At 43.2% G+C, this 20,818-nt stretch overlaps 2 protein-coding genes across 2 annotated transcripts in view; one reads left to right on the top strand and one right to left on the bottom strand.

Moving 5' to 3' along the window:
- FAM102B (family with sequence similarity 102 member B) overlaps nucleotides 1–1,494 on the top strand; it is a 95,355-nt gene extending 93,861 nt beyond the window's left edge. The window contains exon 12 of the transcript XR_003970789.1: nucleotides 765–1,494. The gene's annotated coding sequence lies outside the window, so the exon portion shown is untranslated. The remainder of the gene's footprint in view (nucleotides 1–764) is intronic.
- An 8,421-nt stretch (nucleotides 1,495–9,915) lies between these two features.
- On the bottom strand, nucleotides 9,916–19,285 carry HENMT1 (HEN methyltransferase 1). The gene is made up of 8 exons (XM_030324727.2): nucleotides 19,234–19,285; nucleotides 18,207–18,308; nucleotides 16,839–16,949; nucleotides 14,202–14,317; nucleotides 13,475–13,609; nucleotides 12,286–12,465; nucleotides 11,429–11,627; nucleotides 9,916–10,551 (listed from the first exon to the last, which is right to left on the bottom strand). The coding sequence occupies exons 2-8, from the start codon at nucleotides 18,228–18,230 to the stop codon at nucleotides 10,126–10,128; spliced, it is 1,191 nt and encodes a 396-aa protein (XP_030180587.1). The 5' UTR covers nucleotides 18,231–18,308; nucleotides 19,234–19,285; the 3' UTR covers nucleotides 9,916–10,125.
- Between the last annotated feature and the right edge of the window lie 1,533 nt (nucleotides 19,286–20,818).

Genomic DNA, 20,818 nt, shown 5'->3' on the forward strand with positions numbered 1-20,818 from the left:
TTTAATAAATTGATTTTTAATATTAAAATCAAATTTCAAATCACCCAGTCTTAGAGAATTTGCAGATATATAACCTTGTCTTTCTAATCCTATCCTAGAGAAACATAATGGCATATTAAAGCTATATATTTGTGGTTAGATACAGAAATCTTAAATACCTTGTTTGGGGGAAGTACAGAAGCTGGTCAGGAGCCCACTTCCCATGACTTGAGCTGGTAACTGAGACCAGAGTGGATGTGAAGGGGGCAGGCGGAGCAGCCCTGGGCCATCAGTTTGCATTCTGATGGTTGACTCCCCTTTGTGGTGTTGAAGGCTTCCATATACAAGCAACCGATATGGATTAGTACTTAAAATCTGAGAAAGTCTTGACCAAAAATCCTGAAGTCCATCATCCCATTCCAGGAAATACCATGAGAGTAATGTTATCCAAACTAGATTCTTCTGTTTTGTTTTGCTTTTCATGAAAACTGTGAGCCATCAAGATCCACCACCTTAGCCCATTTGTTTCTAGAAAGAAAACAAATCCTCAACGAACCACCAACCAAAACATAAAACATCCAGAAGTAATTTTAGACTGAGATTTCCATGCCAACTAGACCACTTTGCAAGCTCAAGCTGACAGTATTAAATACTTCATTTAAAAAAATTAAAAATTAAAAAAATACTTCATTTAAGTACTCTGAACTGTTAGGCTTCCTAAGACTTTTATAATATGCTTGAAAGAAACTGGGCTCATATGATGGGGTTGCATTTTGTTTTAACAGGTCAAACTGGGACAGTTCAGAAATTATACTTGGTCAATTCTTAGATGGTACGTCATGTGAATATAGTCAAGTACTGTAACTGAAATTGTTATGCCACTTTCTGTGTTGGCTTAGGTACTATGCATAATTTTAATAGCCAAGATGTTTAAGAATATGAACTCTAAAAATATAAAGGATGAAATTAAGCCTGTTAACCTTATTTTAAGACTACTCTGGAAACAAAGGCCTTATTATTACCTTATATGTGATTTTTCATAAGATAATATATACACAGTATATTTTAATCATGTGAGTGGTCTCTAGCTACTCCCTATATGACAAAGCTGGCAAAATTTTTTATTTACACAGCATAGTCTGCATTTACAAATGTTTATGTTCATCTTATATATATATATAACAAAATTCTCTTGCTGATATTCATTGACCAAATCCCATGCAGAGAAAGACTTAGGATATATTGTTTGATTGTTTTTTGGAAATATGTCTTATTCTGGAAGTTGGTATACTTGTGGGTGATCATGTAAATATTTACCGAAAAAAAAATTGTTATGGAAGTGATTCCATTAGTATTGTTCTAATACTTGGAAAATGACCTTCATATTTATGTATTTCTTGTTTTACTGTACAACTGTAATTCCAGGAAATTTTTTTACCAAAAAAAAAAAACCCCTTTTATTGTATTTGTAATAATGTTAAGGTGAATCTTCAATAAAAATCATCTTAAACTTTACAGTGTTTATACTTTAAAATGTCAGTTAAGATTCTGCCAGAAATCCATCAGATCCTTGCCAAGGTAAGAAAACAGAAGTAAAACAGTGTAACTTTTTCCTGAGAGGTTCCCCTCATTTATTAGCAGATGGTATAGCACAGACTTGAATCTTCTGGTGAAAGACCCTTCTTTGAACTCTGAGGTTCACCCTGCAGTGGTGTGAACATGGGCTCTAGAGTAAGACCGACCTGAGACTGAATCCAAGCCCCCTTCTGAACCTGTTTTCTAATCTAGGATGGAGATAATACTACCACTAACTCTTCTGTGTTGTGAGCAAGAGCCCATGAAGTGTGAAGAACATGTCACAATAAGCACTATTATCAAGCCAAAATTTGCCTTTGTGCAGCAGCTACGTACAGAGCTTAATTCTAGTGTGAGACACATAGATTGTCAATAAATGTGCCACTATTAGGTTAAGACCCTCACTTAAATGATACTCAGTGTCACCACTGTACAGACTGTTCCTCCCTTTGACTAGGTCCTCACAGATGAAAAACAATGCCATGACATTCCCTTTGCTGTCATTCAAATTACAATAGCAATTTAAATAAAGAGCAATGGTTCAGGAACGCCTGGGTGGCTCAGTGGGTTAAGCATCCAACTCTTGGTTTCTGTTCAGGTCATGATCTCACGGTTCAGTTCATGAGACTGAGCCCCACCTGGGGCTCTGCTTTGACAGAGTGGAGCCTGCTTGGGATTCCCTCCCTCTCACTTTGCCCCTCCCCTGTGTGCATGTGTGCATGCACTCTCTCTCTCTCTCTCTCTGTCTCTCTGTCTCTCTCTGTCTCTCTCTCTGCAGATTGCCATGGCTTTCCTGGACAGTGCAGGTTATGGGAGGTAATGTGCATTAAGGAGAAAGATCCTGCTTGCTGGCCTAAGTGGGATGGGGATAACTTTGTGCCAGATCACAGCAGAACCTGGCAGGGCCCTCTGCTCTGCCCTCATACTACTTTGCCCACACCTGAAGCATGGAGTTCCCAGGCCCAGCCTGCTTATGACTTATCCCACCTTTCCTCAACACCAGTGTTTTTATCTCCCTCATTCCGCCTCATTACATTTTACTCCTTCCTTCCTGTACCTACATCTCACATACCTGGTGTGGACACATGTAAGGAAATGAAATATTTTACATTTGCATGATAGGAAATCATTAGTGGAGTTAATCCATCCCACATTACACAAAATGTAACAAAAATTCAGGAAAAATAAAAGATTTAACTATGGACATTCCTCAAATCAATGACATCTCCATATGGGCCCACCAGACAAGGAAATGTTAGAGACCTTCCTGCATGAATTACTTTAGACCCCATTCCTATGTACTTTTAACTCCTAGTTCTCCTTAACCATTTTTTTAAATTTTTTAAAATATTTGTTTATTTTTGAGAGAGAGAGAGAGAGACAGAGCATGAGCAGGGGAGGGGCAGAGGGAGAGGGAGACGCAGAATCCAAAGCAGGCTTTAGACTCTGAGCTGTCAGCACAGAATGGAGCCACCCAGGCACCCCTCTCCTTAACCATTTCTTAAACTGACTTCACCACTACATCTTTAAACCATTTAGCAGTGATTTCCAAGTATCATTGCAAAAAACTTCAAGTTATTTTATAGCTTATTTATATTGGGGAGTTCTTGAGTGCAGTTACTTTTAAATGGGAAAAGTGTGCCACCTTGTGGTATTTAAATTCAGTGATTCAGTTCAACTCTCCCAAAGTGACCCTGTGTCTGCCCTTCTTTCCCAATACAACATGGAATTTAGACAAAGAAAAACTACACTAAATTTTTTCAGTACTAACTTTTTTTAAATTTTTTTTAACGTTTATTTACTTTTGATACAGAGAGAGACAGAGCATGAACAGGGGAGGGGCAGAGAGAGAGGGAGACACAGAATCCGAAACAGGCTCCGGGCTCTGAGCTGTCAGCACAGAGCCCGACGCGGGGCTCGAACTCATGGACCGTGAGATCATGACCTGAGCCGAAGTCGGATGCTTAACCGACCAAGCCACCCAGGCGCCCCACTACTAACTTTTTTTTAATGTTTGTTTATTTTTTGAGAAAGAGCGCAAGCAGGGTAAGGGGAGAGAAAGAGGGAAACACAGAATCCGAAGCAGGCTCCAGGCTGTCTGTCAGCACAGAGCCCAACATGGGGCTTGAATTCATGAACCAAGTGATCAAGACCCAAGCTGAAGTCGAATGTTTAACCAACTGAGCCACCAGGCGCCCCCACTACTAATTTTTAAGTATTCTTTCCATTCAACATGGGGCTTAAACTTACAACCCCTGAGATCAAACAACTGAGCCAGGCAGCTGCCCCTTTTCAGTACAAATTTTACATAATGTGATATACTTGCAAAAAAATAAGCATTACAGACTTTGCTTAAATTGGGTAAAATTACTTTCCTTCAGTTTAGAATTAAAAGATTCTGTCAGCTCAGTTCATGAGGATTCCTACCAAAAAGGAGTGGATGGTCAGCATGATAAATGGCTTCCAGAGGGATGAGGCTAGACAAAGATAGTGGAATAACAGCCTATCCAACAAAAGCAAAATTTCTGATTGGATCGAAGCCAAGGTGTGGAAGTAGGAATGCAGTGTTTCTGGAAAAGCCAATAAAAGGATCAGACCCTAATTTGACTACTTCCAGCTAGGGTCCTGACAGGAGGATGAGAAGCAGAGAGAACTGCAGTGATGCAGGAGTATGCACAGTTTCACAGGCACAGGGAGAACCCAACAAATGGGCATAGAGCACTGACAGGTAACTTTCAAAACATGTATAAAAGGTGTGTTAACTTGGGAATGCAAGCTAGTGCAGTCACTTTGGAAAACAGTATGGAGGTTCCTCAAAAAACTAAAAATGGAACTACCCTACGGCCCAGCAGTTGCAGTACTAGGCATTTATCCACGGGATACAGGTGTGCTGTTTCGAAGGGACACATGCACCCCAGTGTTTATAGCAGCACTATCAACAATAGCCAAAGTATGGAAAGAGCCCAAATGTCCATCGATGGATGAATGGATAAAGAAGACGTGGATATATATACAATAGAGTATTACTCAGCAATAAAAAAGAATGAAATCTTGCCATCTGCAACTACGTGGATGGAACTGGAGGGTATTATGCTAAGTGAAATTAGTCAGAGAAAGACAAAAATCATATGACTTCACTCTTATGAGAACTTTAAGAGACAAAACAGATGAACATGAGGGAAGGGAAACAAAAATAATATAAAAACAGGGAGGGGGACAAAACAAAAGAGACTCATAAAAATAGAGAACAAACTGAGGGTTGCTGGAGGGGTTGTGGGAGGGGTATGGGCTAAATGGGTAAGGGACATTAAGGAATCTACTCCTGAAATCATTGTTGCACTACACGCTAACTAACTTGGATGTAAATTAAAATATAAATTTTTAAAAATTTAAAAAAGTATATTAACTTGCATGCTTCATACAGTCTTCAAAAACTAGTTGCACAAGAGGTGAAACTAACATTTACCATACAGACTTAGACTTCTGACTCCTACCAGCTTGTTTTGCTAGATCAACAATACCCGTAAGTGTTCCCTGCTTTGGGATATCCCCAAAGATGTGTATCCTATAGATAATAAAGGATGTCAGTCATAGTTAACATCTGGCATCCTTGAACATCGTACCTTGCACCATGCTCCTCCCTGATCTGTCAGCAGCTAAATGCACAGGACCCATGTAACAAGGTGCTTTTGTTGTCATCTAGCTGAGGAAATTACATTTGGAATTATTCCTTGATAGGGGTACCTGGGTGGTTCAGTAGGTTAGGCATCTGATTTTGCTCAGGTCATGATCTCACAGTTCATGAGTTCAAGTCTCAAATTGGGTAAGCTCAAGTCCAGCATCGGGTGAGCCCACTTCTTTCTCTCCCTCCCTCCCTCTCTCTCTCTCTCAAAAAAAAAAAAAAAAAAAAAAAAAAACGTAACAACAACAAAAAAAAAACTCTAGGAATTTATTCCTTGACAATCAGCAACAGAACTGAGAGCCCAAGGGGCTGACAGAAGTACTTCAAAGAGAGCTCAAGTGCAGGATATGATGTACCTGAGACTGGAAGTGAGAGAACAGAGGAGGGTGGGGAGCAGCGGGGGGCAGCGTGTGAGCTGAGCCTCAAGGAGCTGTCAGCGCACTTTTATATCTCAACTGCATGGAAACAGAATGCATGGAAACCGAACTTGAAGACAGAGTGCCGTGAGAACTTACACTTTTAGACCATGAAAAGAAAAATTGGAGACAAACTTTCACTCAGATCAAGGGCCAGGGTGTTCTAATACTTTGTAACCCATTTCACACCTACTCTGGGAGGTGAACTGTGGTCTTGACAACTCTCCCTCTTAAGAAAAAGATCTGCAGGGGCGCCTGGGTGGCGCAGTCGGTTAAGCGTCTGACTTCAGCCAGGTCACGATCTCGCGGTCCGTGAGTTCAAGCCCCGCGTCGGGCTCTGGGCTGATGGCTCGGAGCCTGGAGCCTGCTTCTGATTCTGTGTCTCCCTCTCTCTCTGCCCCTCCCCCGTTCATGCTCTGTCTCTCTCTGTCTTAAAAATAAATAAACGTTGGAAAAAAAAAATTTTTAAAAAGAAAAAGATCTGCAGATAAAATGGTCTCCAGCAGAACCACATTTTTTATTGTCATTCAGTGCAGTGAAATTCCTTGGAGGAAAGTCATCTGAAATGTTTCGAGGCCTCTATATTTACAAAACCCTGGGGTCCATTCAAAGGGTTTTCCTAGAAAAAGGAACAACCATTCCCACAAAAAAAGTCACTGGTTCTTGCAACACTGGAATCTGTGTGTATTCTCAGTTAATTGAAGAAACCTAAGAACTTTTGATAGTTGTCCCTAGGGAGTGAAATGGGGGGTATGCAAACTGTTGACATTTTTTTTGTCCTAATAATCAGTCTAGATTTTTTTAGCATGAACTTGCATTACTGTTCATGTTTTGTACCATCTATGTGTATTCATTCTTTTTAATGAATTTATAAAATACATTGCTAGGGGCGCCTGGGTGGCGCAGTCGGTTAAGCGTTCGACTTCAGCCAGGTCACGATCTCGCGGTCCGGGAGTTCAAGCCCCGCATCGGGCTCTGGGCTGATGGCTCAGAGCCTGGAGCCTGTTTCCGATTCTGTGTCTCCCTCTCTCTCTGCCCCTCCCCCGTTCATGCTCTGTCTCTCTCTGTCCCAAAAATAAATAAACGTTGGAAAAAAAAAATAATAAAATACATTGCTAATGATAAAGGAAGCTGCATCAAAAAAATAGTTATTACCATTTACATACGGGGGGCACCTGGGTGGCTCAGTTGGTTATGCGTCTGACAAGATCTCATGGTTCATGAGATCAGAGCCCCAAGTTGGGCTCCAGGCTGATGGTGCACACCCTACTTGGGATTCTCTCTCTCTCTCTCTCTCTCTCTCTCTCTCTGCCCCTCCCCCACAATAAACCTAAAAAAGGGGAGGGGGTGGCAGCTAATACACAGCTCACCAAATGAGAAAAAAGCCATTCATAGCAAGACATGATTCTTACGTAAAGAGACATTTTTAGACAAAAATTTTAAAATTGCCTTCATGTCCCCTTTTCTTGGGAAGCTCCTAGAAAACCATTTTCAGAAATACAGAATAGGGATGAAGGGAGGTGGCCATCCAGCACTGCCCCTGCCCCTCGGGGTGGTGGGTTTTACAAGAACGAGGGAATGCCCTAGGATGGGGTAGTAAAGGGAGAGCAGGTGTAACAGAGGTAGTGGTTGGAGAGGACTAGGCTTCTCATCTGAGCAGCTCCCCACATTCAATTACCTGTGAGTCCTCTCAAATCTGGCCTGAAGTATATACAACTCATGCTGTATACGGAGCAAATTCTCTACATAGAAGTTAATAGGGTTGCCACTTTTTAAAAATGGTTGAGAGTGAGCTAGAATGGGGAAGGTGCAGGGAGAAGGGGACAGAGAATCCAAAGCTGGCTCTGCACTGACAGCAGAGAGCCTGACGTGGGGCTCAAACCACGGATGGACATGAGCTCATGGCCTGAGCCGAAGTCAGATGCTCAACTGACCTGAGCCACCCAGGTGCCCCACCACTGTTTTTTAGTCAGGTATTTGATGGTTGTCTCAGAAAGAACCTTAAAGAAGGACTGTTCACCTTCTAGACCTGCAACATGCATTGATGTGAGAACTGACTAGCCAGATACAAGAATGAGCCTTATTACTGAACAGACACTGAAGTTACCTAACATCCCTAAGATTAACACAGCTGCCTTATAAAGGAACATTTCTCTGGGCCAGGCGCAGTCTTCTTAGTGCTTACAAGAACTCTGTGAAGCAGTTCGTTGCTCCCGGCATACACACAAGTGGGCCAAAAATTCCCTTAGCAAACCTGACTTTGGCTGCTTTTACAGCAGTACGAAAGCAGGTCTCTACTTGGTTTTGTCCCTTTAGAAAGATCGCATTTCTGTGCTGCAGAAGGTTGGAGTAGATAGCTTTGTTTTAAAAAACAAAAACAGGGGCGCCTGGGTGGCGCAGTCGGTTAAGCATCCGACTTCAGCTCAGGTCACGATCTCGCGGTCCGTGAGTTCGAGCCCCGCATCAGGCTCTGGGCTGATGGCTCAGAGCCTGGAGCCTGTTTCCGATTCTGTGTCTCCCTCTCTCTCTGCCCCTCCCCCGTTCATGCTCTGTCTCTGTCCCAAAAATAAATAAACGTTGAAAAAAAATTAAAAAAAAAAATAAATAAAATAAAAAACAAAAACAAAAAACTGCAAACTATTGGCAACGTCAAGCAGCTGCCTTTTTAGTAAGTATTTCAGTGGAACACCACATGCACTTGTTTGCATGTTATGTCTGGCTGCTATTCCACTTCAACTCCCGGAGAGCTCAGTAGTTGCAAGGTTGCAAAGATTTGCTGTCCCTGCAAGAACATCTGCTGACCCCTGGCTTAGAGCATTAACAGAAGCTTTCCATGTGCAGAGAAAGGCCTCTATCAAAATAGAAGGTAAAGACCAATTTCATGAAGAATGTAGGTGCTGCTGTTACCAAGACATGGGGGAGCCCTGGGAAGACTGTAGCTCCATCACCCATAGCAGCCATGAGTTTTCAGGTGAAGCAGCTTGAACAGTGATCAATTAGCCTGGAGGACAACAGGATAAAGCGTTGGCCCTGGGGTTAAGATGTTGGCTCTAACACAGATGAGAAGGAAACCCTAGGGTGAAAGTCAGGCAGAGGCCTAGAAAGGGGAGGACAGACAGGGCCTTTTGTGTGGGTAGGGGAGGGCAGCAAAGGTAAATCTATTGGTACTATGCATTCAAGAGGGAAAAATCAGTAAGAAAAAAAGGGGGTAGGGGACTGATGGAGCAGTCTATATTTAAGAACAACTGGTTAACAGTGGTTACGGTGATCACCAGATGCCTGGGGGGGGGGCTCAGTTGGGCATCTGACCCAATTTCGGCTCGGGTCACCATTTCACAGTATTGTGAGTTCAAGACCCGTGGTATGGAGCCTCCTTGGGATTCTCTCTCCGAATAATTTTAAGTGTTTTAATTTTTAGAAAATAGGAGTGGTTACAGTGATCGGATTCTCTTCCAGAATCCCTTCTTTCCCTCCCTGCCTTCACCAAATCTACTTTCCATCTACTTATTAACCCTTCAAAAAGGCTTGAAAAATCTGCCCCAGCATGCCATTCCCAGCACCAACACTGCACAGCCAGTCTCTCCCAGGTTAGTTGAAGATATGCCCGTTGTGGCAGAGTTGCCACAATGTCCTTTCTGTCCTTGTCCCTTCACAGGAGTGTCACGTGGGCATACGCCCTCCCAGAAGATCAGACTACACCTCCCAGCTTTCCCAGGTGGTAAGGAGGACTTCAATCCGCTCAACAAGAGCCTAACAGTGTAGAACTGTACCCAAAAGCTGGCACATGCTGTTTGCCCCTTTTCCTTTTTCTCCCGACTTGGAATATGCAAGTGGAAGCTAAAACATCCCCAAGGGGCATCAGAACAGGAAGGTGGGTGAATTAAGTCCCTTTGGTGGTAGAGCTGCCCTGTGTGGGCAACTTACACCCTACACCCCTCCCTATACTTCAGAAAGTAGTGTCTCATTTAGACCAGTTCTCCCCATTGTGTGAAACTCTATTTCTCTCCCAATGGAGACCACTACCCCAATTCTAACCAGAAAACTACCCGAAGAGGATGATGCTCTAAAACTGGACAGGGCTTCTGAGGCTTCTCTTCCCTTCAAACACCCACTCCCCTCCCCACCCCCACCCTGTCTTGTGTTTTATCTAAGTATTACAGGTCAGAATTTAGGCCAAAGGAGGTAGGGAATCCTAAGAAGATTTTAAAGTTACTCTTATTCCCTGGGAAAAGCTTTAAACATTGATAACTCAATTTATTTTTAAAAATTTTAATGTCACATCAACATGGGTCTAACAAAAAAACCTGAACACGCACACTGTGAACTTACACCATCCACCCAAAAAAGCATTTAAAAAAACACGTAACGAGGTTAATATCAAAATTAAGCTACCTATGTTATGACTATAATTTTCTAAATGAGCCTAACTATCCTTAAAATCATGAATTTTAGGACAAAGATAGCTCCCGCTCACTAACGGTAATCGTGAGGGTAATCATAAGGGTCCAAGTCGATCTGCACTGAAGTATGAGCTCTGTTCATTCGCATTGGAATTCCTTCAGCAAGGAGTGTTCTCAGCGTGGACACATCAGCAACCAAGCGGTTCACCTTCGGATAACCAATAAGTCTTTTCAGGGGTACATAAAACCTCTTTCCCACAGAGTAGGGCTTGGGGGACTTCTCTATTTGGGCTACTTGGGCATCGGTGAGGAATAATCCGGGCCGTCTGACCAAGCCACTGTCAGTGTCTTCTTCTGACTCGGGTTCACTGGATTCCTTTCTCTTCATAATCCAGACATACTTCTGTCTTATGGCTTCGACTTCTTTTAACACCTCCGTACACAATACAAACAGGAGGAAGTGTTTTTGCTGTAAACTCGGGAATGAGGCTGTAAAAACCTGAAGGCAAATCAAAATGCCACAGTATAATGGGAATCAAACTACTGACAGACATTATCTGATCTGCTTTTAAAAATTCTAATTATCAAGATCAAAGTCACAAAAGCCACCACCAAGTCACACTATTCACAAAGTCACACTAACCCAATGTTCCTGTACTTGATATTAGAGGGAAAAAGGCAAAGAAAAATTGTTAAAAGGGAAATGTGTTGGGGCGCCTGGGTGGCTCAGTTGGTTGAGCGGCTGACTTCGGCTCAGGTCATGATCTCACAGTCTGTGAGCTCGAGCCCCGCGTCGGGCTCTGTGCTGACAGCTCGGAGCCTGGAGCCTGTTTCGGATTCTGTGTCTCCCTCTCTCTGACCCTCCCCTGTTCATGCTCTGTCTCTCTCTGTCTCAAAAATAAATAAACGTTAAAAAAAATTAAAAAAAAAAAAAAGGGAAATGTGTTGTTTATTCTTCACCATTCCTCCTGAACCCAACCAAAAGGGTCTAAGAAGCTTAAGCTTAGAGGCTCAGCTGCCAACAGTCATTTCCTGAGCCACGCTGTGGAGGAAGTCTGCTGGCATTCCTCTTTCCTGCTGCTGATCCTGACAGATTACAATGGGGGGGTAGCTAGCCCAACCGCTTGGAAGCTTTCTAGGATTCCAGATCTTTCTCTGTGGTGCGCATTGAGATATGGCAAAAGGCCAGGTGGTCTCCGGAACTGCAGTAGACCAACTCTGACACCATTTGTGAGCATGAAGGATCTTCCTAGAGTCAATCTCAAAATAAGGTCATTTACACTTATCTCTACAGTGGGGACTCTGTACCCACTATAATTAACCATCCTAATCTATGTGCTTTTTGCCCCGATAGCTACCTCACAAAGAATACTCACAACTTGATAAGCATGTTCCTCTGGCTCTGAAACGCGGGATCCAGTTGGTTTTGCCAGGATCCAGCTGCCAGGATCCGGTTGCTTTTTCTTGAAGATCCCTATCTGGGTACAGTATCCAACATGCTTAGCCCATGGTGGTGGAGCACCCACACCAGTAAACTCTACAGTGTAACTATAGAGTTTTGCCACATTTGAAGCCCTGAAATCACAAGAAACCATCTTTTGAAACTTAGAGGTTCTGTTAAAGAATCTCCACTAGAATAGAGCGTAAATACAACTAAAATACTTTTGTTGCAAATTCTTACAGCACCAGATAGTGCCAAATCACAGGTTTTGCTTACTTCTGAGGGGCTTTAGGATAATGAGTGTCAGTTTCCAAGTGATCACAATGACAGAAAGGGAAAGTTACGGAGAATTTAGGAGTAAGCAAGACCATGATGACTACAGTCCCAACACCTGTTAGGGTTTGCAGTTATACCAGAAACATGACCACCCTTCAAGCTCCTGGGAGGAAACACCCCTGCACATGAGGGCATGAAGCACATCTTCACCTCCCCACACCCCGTTCTGTTTCCTCCACACAGATACTCCTAATGTTCTCATATAAAAAAGCACCTGGTGCACCCCATTTTTCCACGCTTGCCTGTGGGACATAGAAAATACACTCCCCCATTTATTTTGCCGAAATATGCTGGTCCCTTTAGGATCTTATTAATTGCTAAGCTGCATCCTGGGAATTTTATTATGATAAAATAATTTCAGTAATGTATAGGGGTCAAGATTGACTTCATAGTACTTTAAACTCCTGTGGGGTCCCCCGCCCCCCAAAAAAACAAAGAAGCACTTTATGAAATCACCAGTGTTGAAACTGCGTTTGGTTCCACTCAAACTTGTGATCTGAATTTCTAAAGGTCGATGCTGGAAACAGGGGATTGAAATCTGAGTTTGGTGTGCTGATGACAACCATGCCTGGAGAAAAGTACCCAAATACGACTTCGGGAAACTTGGCCAGATCTTCTGAATCCAAATGTTCTATTCTGAAATGGTTAACGGGAAGGACAGAATGAAGTTCTCTTGCAATTATTTTCCTAGTTGATTTAGCAAACACTTTCTATCTCTACACTGATTTATCCCCTCTCTGAATATATAATAGTACTTACATGACCTAAAAATCAACTATTCATATATTCTCACTCTGCCCATCAGCCATGTTGCCCGCTCCCTGGCAGGATGCAAATACAACCACTTCTGTGGTAGACCAACCAGGACAGTGAATGTGTAATGAGAAAACAGACAAACCCAGACACCGGGATGAATAGCCAAGTGCCAGAGACTACATGTGAAGTCTGCACACCAACAATGAACAATGGATTCAAGCATGCAAGGGGAGACTGGCAAGCTCCCCAGGAGCCCTGCAGGGCCATAACCAGAATGTCTTAAATAAGTTGTGGGCTTCAGCAGCAGATCCCAGTAGAGTTGTCTACCCACACCCAAGGACAAGATCAACTGCCAATACAGGCAGCCAGTAGGAACATATACCTTGACTGGGGGAGTTATCAAAATTACCATCACTGGGGAGAGACAAATGGACGTTGGGCCTCTGTGAATGGAAGCCCGGAGAAGGACCCAAATACCGTTCTACAGTATTCCAGGAAGGCATAATCACCAAGAGCCAAAACATGAGTATTCTTATTAAAAGTGAGGTGAGGGGGACTCATTTAACACCCCTGCTTTTAAATACATTCTGAATTTGGGGCAAAAGGCTATGATGGGTAAAACCTACCCTTAAATAATTCAGAAAAGGGTAGGGGAGAAAATTGATAGGTGAATCTACATAAAGGGTGATCCTGGCACTGCTTGCAGCTTACCTGTAAATTTGAAATTTCTGAATTAAAGCCCCAAAACATGCTAGTAAAAAGCCAGTCCAAACTGTCAAGCATATACTTTACAAATCTGAATTAAGAGGACTTAAATCTAGTTAGGACACTAATTTACGGAGATTAATTCACATTTTTCTAATAACTTCAACACAGTAAGAATACTTACAATTCAATACATGTTATCAAGTCAAATCCAAGTAAGCGGGAGTCTTTCTCTACAGCAGAGCCACGATACAAGACAATACTCAAATCTAGGTCCCTAGGACCTAAATGATCCCCTATTGACGGAGACAACTTATCACTGCAAAAATATAGAAGGAACATTTGAACACTCTAATTTAGAATATCTCACTAGCTATAAATCTGATCTTTTGATGATTATCTCCCTATATCAGTTTTCCATGACTTGATGTATTAAGCATAGGGGTAACTTCCTCTCAAAATTGGCCAATGAGAACAAGATTTTGAATATTGCTGTTGCTCAATATTTTTGGTCTTCCCACTCCCTTTGGATCAGTGATTTCAAATTTTTGTTCTGTAGAGGAAAAACATTCCTGAAAAAATGTGTACAAGAGAGAGACCAGAGAGCTGCTCTGCCTTGAATTAAATTAAAAGACCTGGGGCAACTTAAATCCTCTGTAATGAGTTGCCTTGGGGTCCAGCATTAAAGAAATTAGATTTAGGGGCACATGGGAGGCTGGGTAAAGCGTCCCACCCTTGGTTTCGGCTCAGGTCATGATCTCAGTTTGTGAGTTCAAGCTCCGTGTGGGACTCCACACAGTTCAGAGCCTACCCGGGACGCTCTCCCCCTCTTCCCCTCCCCAACTCCCACTCTCTCAAAATAAAATAAACTTTTTAAAAAAAGAAATTTAAGATTTTGCCACTTGAATTACCTGTTCCAATCTAATAGACGATCCATGAGGAGATCTACTCCAACAAGTTCTTGAACACAACTATGGAATTTCAGCATGCATAAGAGTGTGGCGTTACCACACCCCAAGTCTGCAACCTACAGATGAAATAGAACATTGAAGACATAGCCAGAAGTCAAATATGACCAAAGCCTTTATAGGAAACTGGGTATTAGAAATAAATTACAATATAATAAACCACTATGCCAAGATCTTTTTTGGTAGAAAAAAGGTACACAAAAAGGAAATTAATCTGAGATGTTAGATGAGCTGGCGGTGAGGCAGATTTGTGGATTGTTACAAGTAAATTCTAATTCAGGTTGAGTACCAAGAGCATCCTAGGGGCCTGGCACAGGGACACCACACATGGCAAGCAGGTACCCTATACAAACTTTATACCTCTGAGCTTCATAATTAACACAAAAAAAGGACAGGACAGAGCCTGATCTTTACCAGTGCTTTATAATTTATCCAGTCATGTTAACCTATTCCCCTTATTGTGAATGTTATATACTCTTAAATGGATTTTTTGATCATGCCCTGAAGTCTTCATTTACCACAGCTGTATCACCTAAATTTCTGATTGCCACTTTAGGAAAAGGAAATTAAGATAAAAATTTAATGACATTTAAAGGTACCCAATACCAAAGATACCCCAAATCAGCTTCTAGTGTAGCTAATTGGCTCTAATCCAGTCTAAAGGGGATATCTGGGGATTTGAACTATTTCTGGATACTCAGACAGGAAAGATTCCATATATCTTAAAATGCACAAAAAGGTTTCCAAAGGGTTTAAAAAACAGACTAAAGTTTACCTCAAAATTCATCCCATTAGAAAACGAAGATTACATAAACTCTCCATTACAGCAGTTACCAGGATGCTTTCAAAAAAACCACTAAGGGGGTGCCTGGGTGGCTCAGTCACCGTTGAATTCTTGAGCCCAGCATCAGGCTCTGTGCTCACCGCGTAGAGCCTGCTTTGGATCCTGTCTCCTGGGCCTCTCCCGCTCTCCGGGACTCTCTCAAAAATTAGGTTAAAAATATTTTAAAAAAACAAACAAAAAGCCACTAATTCTCCTCTGGAAAAGGGGAATACAACTATACTTTAGTAATAAAGGCACATTTAGGGGAGCCTGGGTGGCAGGCTCTGTGCTGACAATGGAGAGACTGCTTGGGATTCTCTCCCTCTCTCAGCCTCTACCCCACTCAGGCTCTCTCTCCCTCTCCTGTCCCTCCCCTGCTCACTCTCAAAATACTTTTTTTCTAACGCTTGAGGGTGAGAGAGCATGTGAGCAGGGGATCTGCATAAAGAGGGAGAGAGAATCCCAAGCAGGCTCTATGCCGTCAGCACAGAGCCTGGTGTGGGGCTCAAACTCAGGAACCTTGTGAGATCATGACCTGAGCTGAAATCAAGAGTCAGATGCTTATCCTATGGAGCCTCCAGGCACCTCTCTCAATATAAACTTTAAAAAATAAGGCATATTCAACCTATACTCAGTCCTCAAATGTGTTTGACTGCAAAATCATTTCCTTCAATGTTTTAGGTAAACCACAATGTTGTGCCCTGGCCACAATCAGTAATTTTCTTTTCTGAAGCAGGCACACCTATGGGGGAGAAGGGTTACATAGCAAGCACTTAAAAAACCTAATCCCAGGGGCGCCTGGGTGGCTCAGTCGGTTAAGCATCCCAACTTCAGCCAGGTCACGATCTCGCGGTCCGTGAGTTCGAGCCCCGCGTCGGGCTCTGGGCTGATGGCTCAGAGCCTGGAGCCTACTTCTGATTCTGTGTCTCCCTCTCTCTCTGCCCCTCCCCCGTTCATGCTCTGTCTCTCTGTCTCAAAAATAAATAAACGTTAAAAAAAAAAATTAAAAAAAAACTAATCCCAGAGAGCAAATTACAGTCTTAGCAGCTTTAAACTGTGCTTCTATAGTATACCCAATTTCTTGTTAGCCCAACTAGCTAAAGCTTTTCTTCCCACACATGCCTTAACTTGAAGGCAGCCTCTACTCAAGGATTCCCTCCTAGAAAACAGGATAGCCTCAGGGGAATTAAATTTTACCCACCCTCTTATCCCACTTCCCCACACCCAGTTTTTATACAAAAACCTTTTTTCCCAACTACTGGGATACCGGTTAATCTTACAGTCAGGGTTCTCCCTATTGCCCTAATCCCTTTCCTTCCCTTGTAACAAATCTTTGAATATTCTAAACCCACTTGCTAAATCCTTAAGTTTTTTCCTATTTTTTGACTACACATTTCATAAAGACCCTCTTCAGTGTTTGAAAAGAGAAATACTAGGGTGCCTAGGTGGCTCAAGTCATGATCTTCCAGCACAAAGTGTGCTTGGGATTCTCTGCCCTTCCCCCACTCACACTCTTTTCAAAATAGATTTTTGAGAGAGAGAGAGAGAGGGCGAGCAGGGGAGGAGCAAAGAGAGGGAGAGAAAGAATTCCAAGCAGGCTCCACAAGTCAGCACAGAACCTGACGTGGGGCTTGAACTCACAAACCATGAAATCATGACCTAAGCTGAAATCAAGAGTCAGATACCCAAATGACTAAGCCACTCAGGCACCCCAAAATAGATAAACTTTTATTTTAAAATAAAGGAAAAATACCTACCTTCTTTGGTTTATATTGATTGACTATATCTTTAACAAAGAAGTATCTTTGTTTGTATAACGGAGGTCTGAACTCGATCACGTTCTTGCGTGGAACAGTGCTGCGCTGAAACTTTAAACAAAAAAAAAAAGTGTTCTCAATCATGCCCAACTTCAGGAACTCCATGAGGAAAAACCAGCTTAATTTCCCCAGTCACTTTGTAGAATAGCTTGGCCTTTCAACCACTATGTGATACTGCATTTCCTCTCCAGTTCATCTAAGCCTTCTATTTTTTGAGAATCTGGCTTTATGCTTTCCTAGAGTTTAGTCTGCCGAAAGCAAAATTCCTAATGAATGCATTTAATAACAATAAAGTCTCCTAGCCACAAGGGACCTATAGTGGAGTGAACTGCCAAGACTGGAGACAGGAGACTGACAAAGACTTCTTGACCCAACTAAAGTCAGGCTCCTTAAAACCTCTTCTAACTAGGCCTTGACTAGTCTTTGCTTATTAGCCCAGTTTTTACTAAGTCAATTGAGACAAAAATTCCCTACCCTAAATAGCTCATTAAACTCTTATCAGATCAAATTCCTCACCACCACTTTTGTAATCTGGTCCCCCTGGGCTGCCTTAATCCCGATTCCTGTTAAATCTTAGCAAGACCCTGACACCCTTGTGGTCTTCATAGACTATAAATCCCATAGGCTATAAATCACAAACTGTTGAATATAGGAGTTAAACCCAAATCCACCTTCCCTACCTACTGTCATGTTTATTTCAGTCCTTGAAAAGCCTTCCTTTTTCATTGAGTTGTGTTAATCACTTCTACAAGTATCAGAATTTCTTTAACATGAGGAATGATTAATCATAATATCTGGATTAATCCAGAATAAATGCAAGCATTTTTGAAGTAGGCTTCATGCCCAGCACAGAGCCCAATGTGCAGTTTGAACTCACAGTCCTGAGATCAAGGGTGGCATGTTCTACCGACTAAGTCAGCCCGGCACCCCCAAATTGCTTTCAATCACTTGCTTACACGTGGCCAAAATCAAATTTCTTCAGACAAAAAAATGCCTCAATTCATCGGGCTCTGCGCTGAGAGGAACCTGCTCTAGATTCTGTCTCCCTCTCTCTGCCTCTCTCCCAGTAGCTCTCAAAAATATACATTTTTAAAAGATGTGTCTAATGTAGATTTTAACTTAACAACCAGAAATTATTCCACTTCAGATACACCAATGTGAAATTTCATCTATGTAGATTCTTATTCAATCCCAACCAACACCCTGGGAAATGTTAGGGACTAAATCTGATGGATTTTACTTCTAACTACCTCACAATACCTCTCAGGGAGATAACTCATACAAGTAGGTTGAGAAAAGCAGCATTACCTCTTCCATGCTGTTTTTTTCCATTTTGTTTCCAAGTCTGAAGCTTCGTTGAGACAAAAAGCAGATTTCTCCTTCAAGTTCTATGAATCAGCATTGACTCTTCTGTAAACACAAAATATTAGTTCTCATAAAGAGGAGCCTGGACAAGAAAGAACTGTATTAACCGACAAGGACAGGGAGTGGGGTGCCTGGGTGTCTCAGTCAGTTAAGCGTCTGACTTCAGCTCAGGTCATGATCTTGTGGTTTTTGAGTTCAAGCCCGGCATTGGGCTCTGTGCTGACAGTTCAGAGCCTGGAGCCTGCTTCAGATTCTGTGTCTCCCTCTCTCTCTGCCCTTCCCCCATTCACATCCTGTCTCTCTCAAAAATAAACATTTTTAAAAAAAATAATCTAAGTTTTAAAAAAAAGGCAAGGAAAGGGAGAAAGCAGGCTTCCTCCCTTCTCTTTACATATTACCATTTAATCCACAGAATTTACTGAGTATGGTTTCGGGTAAGAAACAAGCACAGAAAGCCCAAGTGACTTTTCACTAGGACAAATCTGGCTAAATGCAGTAACACCCATTCTTCCCAGTTCCTGTTAAAGTTGATACAAACTGAACAATCCTATCAGTTGTGACTATTTCATTAAAGCCCTCAACTTCAAAATTTTTAGGTAGGTTCCACAACCAACATGGGGTTGAACTCCGGACCCTAAGATCAAGAGTCCCATGCTCCACCAACTGAGCCAGCCAGGCACCCGTCTCCCCTGAATTTCTTTCAAGCACTTGCTCACACATGACCAAAATCAAAACTGGGCCGGGGGGGGGGGGGGGGGGGGGAATGTCCCAAGTAATTGATAAACTAAACGCTTCAACATCTATCCAATTTAGATGGACTTGAAACTAAATTTTGGTTCTCATCCTAAAACGTAAGCATGTCAATCACCTCACTTTTCAGTTATTCACTAAGTCCTATCTCAAGCCACCCCCAACCCCACGCGACCCAATGCCAAAGTCTGCATAGGGCACGATACCCACTACGTCCTACCTCCGCATAAGGAGTTCGACCGCAGCAAAGCAAAGCGCAGAAAACACTGAGTGGGTCTGCCGCGCCGCCACTGTATTTATTTAACTTCGGGCCCCGCCCCCGAGCCTCCGCTAGCGCCGCCTCGCCGCGGGGCGTTGCCCGCCGGGGCCACACCTGCACCGCCCACACCTGCGCCGCCGGCTCTGCCGCGGTACTCCCTAATCTTCAGGGTAGGTGGCGCTCGCGGGCCCCGCGCCCTGCCCTGTTCCTCTCCGGGCTCCAGGTTCCAAAGCGTTGGTTTTGCGTCTCTAAACGGCCGCTGTAGCGCATGTCCCGAGGCCATTTTCTAGCCTTCCCTCGGAACCTCTGCAGAGACCACTGTTACCGCCACGCCCCGCACTGGCGCGCGACCTCGACCAGCCCCGGCCCTCCAGGAGCCGAGACTGTTGAGTCGAAGCGGCGGCGCCCCAGGCGCGTCTGCGGGCCGCGAGCGGGGCGGCGGGCTCCGGCGGCTGTTGGGTTCCTGGCTCTCCCCGTTCGCAGCAAAGAACAGAAAACGGTCCCCGGCAGCGGAAGGCAGCAAGGTGAGCGGCCAGGCGGAGCGCGAGCCGGACAGCGGCTTGTGTCCGATTCAGCCGCCTCTCAGAGCCTCACAACAATCCCCAGGGGCCTGGAGAGGACTCTGGGCTGAGTAAAGTTGGTCCAATAACATCTAAGCCTAGAAGAACGTTCTTTCAGCCCCCAAACCTCCAACTGGTAATTTACGCATGCTGGGGATGCAACTGTATGATCTCCTAGAAAAGTTACTGTATCCTGTCCTTCTCCTGCCAGACATTTAACCTGACACTTTATAATCGGTTATTTCTTTATTGTATGTGATAGAGGGGTTTAAGGAGGCGGAGGGGAGAGATGCGAAGCCGCCGCCTTTGGGAAAAAAATTTTTTTTTCTCCATTTTAAAAGACTCAAAAGCTGGTGTTTACCAATGAATTAATAATCCCCTGATATATCATAAATTACATATGAGAACTGTACTTTCAAACAACACCTACAATATGCAAAGGACGGTGCTAACGGTTTTGGAATATCACAAGGTTAGATTACACAATCTTTGTTTTTGGTGTTTTGAGGGGTCTAGTCTCATAGTAAAAAGCATATAACTCAAGCTTCACTGTTTGAGAGGTTCCTATTGTCCTGGGGTTAAAACTGAAATGTGAACAGACTGTCTTCATTAGAGAAGCATATTCCTTATTACAGAATGTATAATTTAAACAGAACCGTACAGGGGCTCCTGGTGGCTCAGTCGGTTGGGCGGCTGACTCCTGCACAGGTCATGATCTCACAGCTCATGAGTTCGAGCCTGCCTGCCGCACACCCCCCCCACACCCCCCGCCCCGCCGCAGGGCTCTGTGCCGATGGCCTGGAGCCTGGAGTCTGCTTCGATTCTGTGTCTTCTTCTGTCTCTGCCCCTCCCCTGTTCACACTCTGTCTCTGTCTCTCTCTCAAAAATAAATAAACATTAAAAAAATTTTTTTTAAACAGAACCTTACAAGTTAATGAGTGAATTCCACTTCTGGGTATTTTTAAATTAATTAAACAAGGAGGCCG

This window comes from Lynx canadensis, chromosome C1, assembly GCF_007474595.2.
Source record: "Lynx canadensis isolate LIC74 chromosome C1, mLynCan4.pri.v2, whole genome shotgun sequence".
NCBI lineage: Eukaryota > Metazoa > Chordata > Mammalia > Carnivora > Felidae > Lynx > Lynx canadensis.

What these genes read in the sequence shown, in the direction of transcription:
- HENMT1 (XM_030324727.2), bottom strand. Translation starts at nt 18,230, where the DNA reads ATGGAAAAAAACAGCATGGAAGAG. An exon ending in ATCAATATAAACCAAAGAAG is followed by an intron (nt 14,318 to 16,838) that starts GTAGGTATTTTT and finishes TTTCATCTGTAG; the next exon opens with GTTGCAGACTTGGGGTGTGG. An exon ending in TTGATAACATGTATTGAATT is followed by an intron (nt 12,466 to 13,474) that starts GTAAGTATTCTT and finishes TAACCATTTCAG; the next exon opens with AATAGAACATTTGGATTCAG.